Source organism: Tasmannia lanceolata, unplaced genomic scaffold, assembly GCF_043159265.1.
Source record: "Tasmannia lanceolata isolate RefF3 unplaced genomic scaffold, GAP_Taslan_0.1 ptg000023l, whole genome shotgun sequence".
Taxonomy (NCBI): domain Eukaryota; kingdom Viridiplantae; phylum Streptophyta; class Magnoliopsida; order Canellales; family Winteraceae; genus Tasmannia; species Tasmannia lanceolata.
Window position 1 is genome coordinate 8,096,020 of NW_027518700.1, and position 11,315 is coordinate 8,107,334.

Genomic DNA, 11,315 nt, shown 5'->3' on the forward strand with positions numbered 1-11,315 from the left:
TTTACTTGGTGTTAGATTTGTCATAGCCAAGTTTGAGACGACTTGACTTGACTTCTCAGGATAAGAAAAACGGAGATGATAAATTTGCACCCCCTGTGGGATATTTCGCACCCCGGCAACTTTAATTGTGGCTGATTTTAACGCTTTTTGACGTTAAATCCCATCATATTGGATAATCCTACATGGGGTGCGAATTTATTATCACATTAAGAAAAATTACGTTTGTAGGGTCGGGTTCGGGTTGGAAAAAAGGGTTTCTCGGGTCGGGTTGGCCTCAAACCGACGCAACCCGACTCGAGTGAACCGCGTTATGGAAAGATGTAAACCATTCGTTGTTGGACCCCACCAAGTGTTTGTGGTCCAAGAGAGGAAGGTTCTAAGCAATTTACTTTGCGTTAGATTTCTCATAGCCAAGTTTGAGACGGCTTGACTTGACTTGATTCCATCAGCATGCCTTAAATTCTCACAGCCACGACTTGACTTGTCCTAAAATGAATGTGTGGTTCTCCAGCACCCACAAGCCCCTTCTATAGATAATATCTTATGAGGGATTTGCTAGCGTCCATCCCATAAGAAAGTTCGCAGATTGCCAGTTGCATCTGACAGCGGCCACATCACAAATGAAGACAAAATCTGCTGAAAAGTCCCATCTTAAAAAGTAGAGCTTCCTCTTTTTACAATTTCTACTTATTATCGCTTCATGAGCCCCTTCTCGTTGATCAGTATGAAAGTAGGACATGGGTGTGCTAATTTTCTGGGTAGGAAAATACTATGCAAAAAACATTAAAGTCTAAGTCTTTCTCAGCATCCTGTTCTTCTTCTATAGATACAAAGGCCCACCCTCATTTCCTTCTCATCTCTAGCCATGAAGAGCAGATTAGCCTCTCTTCTTGCTATCTTCTTTTTTCTAGGTTGTTGCAATGCTGGGAGACATGATTGCCATTCTTCCTGTGGAACTCTCCAAAACATCACTTTCCCACTTCGCATAAACCTCGACAGTAACAACTGCGGCTTAATCGAGCTGTCTTGCGAAAACAATCGAACCGTTTTGCATCTCAACTCCAACAAATATTATGTTGAAAAAGTTTCGTACAGTCGAGCTGTCTGTCGCATCGATCCTGGTCTACAAAAAGACAACTGCTCTTCTCTCCCTCGCTATTCATTGACGGCAAATCAAATGTTCAGTTCCGATGACCAGCAGTTTGGTAATTACTGGTATCTGATGGCAGGCAGCGAATATGGGTGGTCTAGGCCTATTATTTCATTCGTGAAATGTTCAGTTCCGATGACCAGCAGTTTGTATACAGCTACTACATGCTTTAATACCTCCATTACTCAAGATTATTTGTATGTCATCACGGAGCAGAATATGCAAACATCTGATCTCGACACGTCCTGCACGCTTCTAATGCATGTCCCTGCCCTTAAATTTTTGTCCGGAACTCAAGAACATAATTATTCTAAGATTCACGACCTGTTGCCGATGGGTTTTGAGCTCTCTTGGGAATATTCGTTTGATGTTGTTCATGTTTCTTGGAAGGATTATCTCGGATGGATTAATCCCTTCGCAAGACACAATAGTATGACATACTCTTTTGACTCTCATGCTTACACGTTGGGACCGTTGACACGTCTGGGACCGTGGACAGGTCTGGGACCGTGGACAGATCTGAATACATGCATGGACAGATCTGAGAACATACTATTTCATTCCTCTCATTGTGAGTACTCGAAACTTATTTGAAGAGTTTTAACTGCTAAATATTGTTGATGCTATTTCCTTCAAATTATAACTAAGGTCGGTCGCAAAAAGCTTTTCATGGCTGGTCTGTCGCACCAGCCACATCGTGAATTGAAACAACAGGTTTTATCTTCATTTACGAGATGGCTGGTCTGTCGCACTTCAGACCAGCCACATCGTGAATTGAGACAACAGGTTTTCTCTTCATTCACGAGGTGGCTGGTCTAGAATAATGTGACAGACCAGCCGAAAAAGCCTTTTGCGATGGACAGTGGACGGATCTTAGTACATGTATTGATCATAGAATAATGCTATTTCATTCCTCTAATTGTGAGTACTACAAACTTATTTGAAGGGTTTTAACTGCTAAATATTATTGAAGATATTTCCTCCAAATTATAAATATGGCGTATCTGATTTATGTGAAAAACAGAAAATAGATGAGTTAGGGTAACCTTTTGGATGCTGGAGATGAGGCACTGACTATGTCTCTCTCTTTACGAGTGAATTTACGAATTTACGCCTCTGCGGAATCTCATTCCGGTGCAGCAGATTTCTAGCCACAATCACCCCAGGATACAACAGCCCGCCCGTCGACCATGTTTGAAGAGAATCGAACCACACGAAAACTCTGATTGCCCAACACAATATGCAAAGTTGAAAGATGAAGAAGAAAGCAAAATGACATTGTTAACAGAGAACAAAAAAATAAAAACATAAGGGTTTCTGTCCGGTTTTTCACAATCAGTTGGTACACAAAACGTCGATTAATCTCTCTTTCTATTATGACACCCCTTAAACACGCATTAGAGAAAGAGCCATTTTCTAGACGTTACAGATGTGAGAGGTTGCATCCCGTCGGTCACAATACAAATAACGGTGAAGTAATGGGCGGAGACAGACGAAATGAACAAAAACAAGGTTTAAGGGAGAGTTTAAGGTGACAGTTTTGTAATTAAATAAGACAAACTTTTAAAATTCAAATGGACGGTTTGGATCATTCTACTTTGTGGCCAAGCATACAACTCATAATTTACAAAATAAATTGGTATCTATAAAAACTGGGGACTAGATAACCGCTTACTCTCTCTCGCGATCTCCATCTAGTTTTATCAAAATGAACTATGGCCCACACAATAGGATGATCCAAGCCGTCCATTTGATAGGCCACATCGCAAATAGGTTGTGTCCTAAAAAACCATTTCCATATGATGATCCTAGCCCTCTGATATAAAGAGAAACTGCTTATTATGGAAACCTCTATAGATTGGAGGGTTGAGATCATCCTATGCAATTGATTTTGGGGGCACAACCCATTTACGTTATGGCCCATCAAATGAACGGCTTGGATCATCCTACGGTCTGGACGGTACACATCATTTTCTTACGATTGGGCTTTAATGTTACTGTACGACCAACTCCATAGGATGATCCAAACCATCCATTTGATGGTCCACAATGTAAATAGGATGTGCCCCAAAATTCATTTCCATAGGATGATTGCAACCCTACAATCTACAGACGTTGCATAATATGTAGTTTCTATTTAGATCAGAGGGCTAGGATTAGCATATGGAAAATGATATTTTGGGACGCAACCTATTTATGCTGTAGCCCATCAAATGGACGGTTTGGATCATCTTATGGTGTGGCGTTCATTTTAAAAAGTATGGGCAGGGCCTACGTTGTTCAAAGATGGGCCCAATGGGCCCACCAACTGTTCCTATTGTGTAGAGAGAGACCGGTCAAATGGTGGGAAACATGACATATACGTTAAAGTCTAACGTTTAGAGGTAGTCTGTCATAAGGGGGTCATATAGCCTCCAAGGGGGGGGAATATCAGCGCCCTTTTTTGATTCACAAGAAAACTGTGGCTCAAACTACATGCAGATGGTTGGTATAGAAAAGGAAGGTGGCGCAGTGAGTGGCCGAGGAAAGGGGTTTAGGGACAGAAATATGGGGCTGAAAATTAGGAAATTTTGAGAAGGTAGCTATTAGGGCCCAAACAAACCAAAAGGTTGGTATTTTTTTTGTTCTTTTTTTTTTGTTGAGGTTGAAAGGCGGCTGTGTCTAGAAAAAGGTGAAAGGATGATTTAAAAAAAGGTTTTGGAGATGGGTTTAGAGAAGGTTGGGCAGCTAAAAGATCACGAGGTATATTGGACTTTGGAGGAAAGATAGGTAAAATTAACGGAAAAGAGAACTTGCCTCAAAGATAAAAGATGGACCATGGAAAATCCGCATCATAAATCCGGACTTCTTGATTAGTGGTGGTGGACTTCTTGATTAGTGGTGGTTTGATCGTGGACGCAAGCGGGTCCAATCCGAAGATAAGCCTCACTCTGATACTAACTAACGCATCGGATCAAACAGGAATCGTACCCGAAGCGTACGATCCGAAAATTGCCCTACAATCTACTAGGAAGAACAAGAACCCTAGAATCCACTAGGAAAGAAAAAAGAAGAAGAGAGAAATAGAGAGACAAAACGTCTTTAATATTATTTCATGATTTATTAAAAACTATAGTTTACAATGTCTTATATAAAGAAAGGCAATCCCTAACTTAGTAAACTTCTCTTAAAAGAAAGCCCTAAAATCCTACCACAAAAAGAAAGCACCTATAATTACAGGTGCAATCGTACTACACTTGGGCCCGTTTGGATTGTTAGAATGGGAAATAAGAAACGGCATCTTAATCCCTCACCGCCTATTCTGGCGTTCGGTTCCGTCTCATTAATGGAATGGGGACTCCGGGGCGGAAATAAATCGGGAATATTCAACAGAACACGTTACCCACCGAAGGAGGTGGTATTCTGACTCCCAAGCAAATCTCTCTCTCACTCTCTCTGCAATAACAAACCCCATTTTGGAAAAGAGGCCGTTTCACCTGCGTCACGACCCAGGAGAAAAGGATTCCTTGCCATGAGTGGACCAGATTAAAAGTGTTAAAATACCCGTCAAAAAGGTAGTTGGTAACCCTCTTCTTCACTTTTTGGGCGGAAATTCTGCCTTTTTACGTTTTCTCCGCACGATCCTGCGCATCCCTTCTTCCTCAAAATACTAAAGAATTAGCGTTCACCAGTTCCACTTTTCTTGACCAGTATGGATCCCTTCAAGTCTCACATAAATAAAAGCACAATGGAAAGCAATTCCCTTCAAGACTCACATAAATAAATGCACGTACAATGGAGCATTGCTTTCTTCATTGAGTTCTCATGCTATATATATATATATATATATATATATATATATATATATATATAGCTTGCAGTTCCTGCGGGTGCCCTCAGCTAAGCTTAGCTGCGGTGGCTCTTTAAAAACATAGGGGCCCAACATTGTTAGGATGATCTGAAGCATTCATTTGAAAGGCCACATCATAGATAGGGTGTGTACAAAAAATCAGCTCCATTGGATCATCCTAACCCCTCCAAAAGTGGGGGCAAAAATGGGCAGATTTGTGGACAAAATGTGTCTATCCATTTTTGCCCCTACTTTTGGAGGTGTTAGGATGATCCAATGGAGCTGATTTTTTGTACACACCATATCTATGATGTGGCCTTTCAAATGAATGCTTCGGATCATCCTAACAATGTGGGGCCCCTATGTTTTTAAAGAGCCACCTCATATAAGCTATATGAGGGCACCTTTAGGAACCCTTTTCTCATATATATATATATATATATATATATATATATATATATATATATATATATATATAGAGGAAATTGTTGGTGAGCTAGCTTGCCCAATCACATGGGTCCCACATTTTGGGGAGTGATCCAAACCATTCATTTGCAAGGCCTTATCATAGATAGGGGGTGTACCAAAAATCAGCTCCATAGGATCATCCTAACCCCTCCATTTGTGGAGGACAAAAATGGGGCAAATTTGTGTCTGTCCATTTTTGTCCTCCACAAATGGAGGGGCTAGGATGATCCTATGGAGTTGATTTTTGGTACACCCCCCATCTATGTAAGGGACTTTCAAATGAATGGTTTGGATCATCCTAACAAAGTGGGCCCCCATGTGATTGGGCAAGCTAGCTCACCAACAGTTTCCTCATATATATATATATATATATATATATATATATATATATATATATATATATCAGAGAGAGAGAGAGAGAGAGAGAGAGAGAGAGAGAGAGAGAGAGAGAGAGGAATAAGAGTGTGCGCTCGACCGCACCAAGCTTAGGTGCGGTCGAGGGCCAAAAAACTCATGTGGGCCCACATTGTTAGGATGGCCCAAAGCATTCATTTGCAAGACCCCATCATAGATAGGGTGTGTACAAAAAATCAGCTCCATACGATCATCCTAACCCATCCAAAAGTGGAGGGCAAAATGGACAGACACCGTCTGCCACAAATCTACCAATTTTTGCCCTCCACTTTTGGAGGGGTTAGGATGATCCAATGGAGCTGATTTTTTGTACACACCCTATCTATGATGGGGCCTTTCAAATGAATGGTTTTGATCACTACAAAAAGTGTGGGACCCATGTGTTTAGGCCCTCGACCTCACCTAAGCTTAGGTGCAGTCGACCGCACACTCTTAGATATATATATATATATCGCCTGGCCCTTTTTTTGTTTACTTTAGTTCCTTGGTCTGGTATATTAGAGACAAGCTTTTGTGGTTCGTTTCATTGCTCCTTTAGTTTTGCTTTAAGATAATTCTCATTATGTCTAGAAAAACCATTAAAATCCTCATCAAATCTCAATTTATGTGTAGAGTCCAAATCAAAAGTGGAACCTGATTACACTCTAAGCAGTCTTTTTGACTGTAGCAGACTTGATAATTTTTTCAAATTCTGCCTTCAGAGAAGCTCTGCGGACATGAAAACCCGTCAACATTGCTTCCAGTTCTTTACAGTTTCCTCCATTTACATTCCCTCCATAGATAAGCCTGGTTGTTTCCACGACATCTGCACCAACAATCCCACAAAGCCATTTCCTTTAATTCAGAATGGACTTCTTGAGCCTCAGCGGGAATTTCAACCTGCCAGTCCACATCTCAATTTAAGATAATTCTCATTAGAAAAACCATTCAAATCCCCATCAAATCTCAATTTATGTGTAAAGGAAGGAGGCTGGATTAATAATGTCTTAAGGCCTTGATTTCTTTGGATTTTGAGCCGCTCTTGTTTTTCCTAGAAGGTGAAGTGACCTCTGTTTTTTCGTTGAGAGGAAGAGAATGAGGAGAAAAAGTAAAAGGCACGATTTGATGTTCTACTGATTCGACAATAGCCGGGTTGATTACAGATAACTGTAAATGGGGTTTGAAGAATCAAATCAAAGAAGAAAGCAAAGTGAGAAAAAATGATAAGTTTTCTGCATCGAAATCCTAGAAAATCGCTGGCTGATTTCTCTGCACCAGCGCTCCCTTTGGATCCTTCGGTCAGGTTTTTTCTAATTTTCTGCTTCTATGATCTCTTCTTTACTTCAAAGCAGTGGAGTCTTCATTCATTCCTTTGAGCTCTAATGTTTAACCAAACATTATAATTGGAATCAGGTTCCCTTTATAGGTTCAAGTGGAATAGGAATGGAATGTGATGTTGATTCCAATTCCCAATTCCAGTGATCCAAACGAGCAAATAAAATCCTAACAAATCAAGAAACTAATACAAATCAAGAAACTAATGACCTAATTTCTAAAAGGATAAAACCAAAATATTAGTAACCTAGTGTCCTCCGTCACGACTAGTGCTTGATCGGGTGAGATCTGGAATGTAGGATCGTTTGTAATGGCTAGTTTCTGATTGGGCGCTGTGAATTGTCAGATTTTTCCAGATTTGATCTGAGCCATTGATCTAGGTTGGTGTGATAGGATGTTGATCTCGACCAGCTGTGATATAGACCATAGGATTGCGCTCTGATGTGTCCAATGGCTATTGCTCAATCAGGTGTGATCTAGAATGTAGGATTGCGGGTAACGGCTAGTGTCCATTTGTGTGCAATGTGAATCGTTGGATAATGATCAAAGGCCAATGAACTGGGTTCCGAACCGTGGCTTGACGATCTAGCCGTTTTGCGGGAGGACAAATGTTTTACTCAAGCCAATAGTCACTTCAGGATTGATCTAGACCATAGAGTCGCAATCTAGTGTGATCTAACGATCAAATAAGCAGCCAATCATGATCAGGTGCCACCAAAAGGTTCAATTCAATATGAAAAGGCACCATGAGGTCTATAAAATGATCAGAAATGCACCATTTTATAGAGAATCCGAAAATACAAGTGGAGATTTTGGATTAGAGAAATTCCAAAGCAACTTTCACTCTCATGAAGCCTTTTCCAAATTCGTTTTTACCTCTTCTCTCTACTGTATTGTTATTCTCGAAAAACTATTTCAAATACTTACCAATCCAAGGGTGATTTGGGGTTTGTTGCTGTTTAGTGCAAAACGTCAAAAGCGGGTGAAGATTTACCAGGCTCCATTGTATCTTGGAGGCGAATTCGTGGTTCCCCTTGCACACTATTGGTGGTAGTGAATATCGTATTAAGGATACCCAACTACGTGCCTTGAAGCATCTCTCCTTTCATTTTCTCACCATCTCCACCGTCAAATTCCCCCCAACAAAATGTTGTAGAAAAATCAAGTGTAACTCAACAACTAAGATAAACCCTAAATACTCAAGGGAAACAAAAGCCTCTTGTTGTCCCAACACCCTTCTTATTAACAAAATCAGCATTACAATGCTTCAATTTTTTGCATTTAATCATAGAGTAGAAGCTTTGCAAATTATTCTAAAATCTCTCTTCAAAATTCCCAAACCTTGATTTTATGCCTTTTAGGCACATGACGTACCTATCCTACTAAAAGTTAAGATTTTGAGTAAATAATTATTTGTTGAAATTAGTAAATAAAAATTCTTAGTGTCTTGAAAAGTGGAAAAGGTCATGTATTATGTTAAATATTAAGTCACTAACGAGCTCATAACATTTTTCATTCCATTATTAAGGACGGTTCATTTGCTATACGGCTCATTGGGAATTGTAAGAGCGAATAAGGAATCCTAAAATAAAATATACCAAAACAACAGTGTGTTGAACGTAACAAAACAATTGTCCTTTCATTCTTATTCTTATATACAAATTACGTGTTGGATTATGCAGATTTCTTCCGGTATATGCAATGCCTCATTTATGGTAAAGCTTTCAAAAGGCCTTCTTCTCTTTTGTAATTTTCTTTGAAAAGTGTGAAGGTTTTTCCATCTATAGTTGACCCTGATGACTTCGTTGTCTTTTGTCTCTTTTTCTAGTTCTCCCCTTACAAATACCGTTTGCCATCCAAGGTAAGATCACTTGACAATCTAAATTGCAATTAAAGCAGTGCTTTTATTATCAAATTTAATGAATATTATGTATTTGGTTCTCTGTGAGAAGTTCTTTTACCAGCAAGAACATTAATTGGGGTATTCTGCCTAGCTATCTTCTTGGCACATAAGTTAAGAACCAGACATATTTGGATGGATGCCACTGTTGAAGAGTTCTTGAGTAAGCATAGATATCAGACACCAACAAGATACTCTTATTCACGTATTAAGAAGATGACTAAAGGTTTCAAAGAAAAAATAGGCCAAGGAGGCTTTGGCACTGTCTTTAGAGGAAAGCTCCAAAGCGGTCGTCTGGTTGCGGTAAAGATGTTGGCCAAATCAAAAGGGAACGGGCAAGATTTCATCAACGAAATTGCTACCATAGGAAGGATTCATCATGTCAATGTGGTTCAACTCATCGGATTCTGCTCAGAGGGTTCGAAAAGGGCTCTTATTTATGACTACATGCCAAATGGGTCTTTGGAAAAATACATTTTTCCTCAGCCAGAAAGCACCAACCCTTTAAGTTGGGAGAGGACGTACCAGATCACATTAGGAATAGCACGAGGGATCGAATATCTACATCGAGGTTGCGACATGAGAATTCTCCATTTCGATATAAAGCCTCACAACATCCTTCTTGATGGAAATTATATACCAAAAGTTTCGGATTTTGGACTAGCTAAGTTTTATCCAACGGAAGAAAGCATTGTATCGGTCACGGCCGTAAGAGGAACTCTAGGATATATGGCCCCTGAACTATTTTATAAAAATATCGGGGGTGTCTCTTACAAGTCTGATGTCTACAGTTTTGGTATGCTTCTAATGGAAATGGCAGGGAAGAGGAGGAATCTGAATGCGATGGCGGAGAATTCGAGCCAAATTTACTTCCCATTATGGATATATGACCAGATTAAGCAAGGAAATGATATGGGATTTGGAAACGCTGAGGAGGATGAAAAAGAAATAGCAAAAAAGTTGATTATAGTGGCACTATGGTGCATACAAATGAAGCCTATAGATCGTCCTTCAATGAGCAAAGTGTTAGAGATGCTTGAGGGAAGTATGGATCTTCTACAAATACCAGCCAAGCCTTTTCTATCCTCTCCAACTCGGGGGACTAATGAAGATGATGCGGGACACATGGGTAGCATGGGATCGCTAACAACTCTTTCTGAATATGGGTTAGTTTCGCAAGATCACACAGAATCAAATCCCTTACATGTGATAGTAGATTAATTAAGGATTGATAAGAACTTGTAATATACAATGATAATGCTTGGCATGCAAAGTGTTGTATTTATATGCTATCCCAAATATGCGTCCCGCCTTAGCTAAGGATCAACGTTTGGGTCCCGTCTATTATTAACCATAGTTAGCAAAACTCCATTTTATGTACTGTACTTTTTTTAAAAAAGAAAACACATTTTATTAGACTGCCGTTTAATACTCTGTTTAAAACTTTTACACCTGAAAACATTTTTAAACATGAGTTTTTCCATTTAAAACACATTTTAGACATATTAAATTCGCTCTATTTGACAACTTTTCAACTTTACCCCCACTATTGTCTGTAAACAACAAAATTTTAAATGCATTTTATTGTGTTTCCATTTTTTAAGTATTTTTGTTTTCATCCAATATCGTATTAAACCTGAGTTCAACCCGACCCAACCCGAGTTTTTAAGCTTAAAAAAATAAAAATCATAAAAAGATATCTGGTTTCACTCGAGTCAGGTTGTCAAATCCTCAACCCAAACCCGACTCGAACTCAACCCGGGTTAGCAAAAGTCAACCTGACCCGACCCGACCTTTTTCCGGGTTTAACCCGTCGGATTCAGGCTGAACCCGACCCGAGTTACACCCCTAACTTTTACCTACAAATTTGTCCGTAGGGAAAACTCGGTCTTGTTGTAAGTTCACTTTATCCACTTTATTGTGTTTCTCCTCTAACATATTCCTTTCTATAGCTTGTTCTTCAAATTGTGGATGTTGGAGAAGTCGTTCCAATGTCTGCAAATCTAATTTATATTTTAATAATTTTTTATAATCATTTCATGAAAGAGGAAGTTTACCAATTATTGTTGGGACTTGAAAGGTTTCATATATTGCTTCTCCAATGGCTTCAACGACTTGAGCAATTTGATGTAAATTTTGAACTTGCTGAAGAATTGGCTTATTATCTACCATCTTAAAGTCAATATATTTATTGATGAGAAATAATTTATTTCCGGCATCTTCATTATCATACCTAGCCT

General features: G+C 39.4%; 1 protein-coding gene across 2 annotated transcripts; it reads left to right on the top strand.

The window, feature by feature from the left end:
- The first annotated feature begins 694 nt into the window (after positions 1 to 694).
- On the top strand, positions 695 to 10,367 carry LOC143856208 (uncharacterized). Of its 2 annotated transcripts, XM_077366347.1 has the most exons (4): positions 695 to 1,721; positions 8,858 to 8,890; positions 9,004 to 9,036; positions 9,128 to 10,367. In XM_077366347.1, the coding sequence occupies exons 1-4, from the start codon at positions 866 to 868 to the stop codon at positions 10,294 to 10,296; spliced, it is 2,091 nt and encodes a 696-aa protein (XP_077222462.1). In that variant the 5' UTR covers positions 695 to 865; the 3' UTR covers positions 10,297 to 10,367. The 2 variants fall into 2 exon arrangements, with proteins under 2 accessions (XP_077222462.1, XP_077222463.1); XM_077366348.1 differs by lacking the exon at positions 8,858 to 8,890.
- Positions 10,368 to 11,315: the final 948 nt, after the last annotated feature.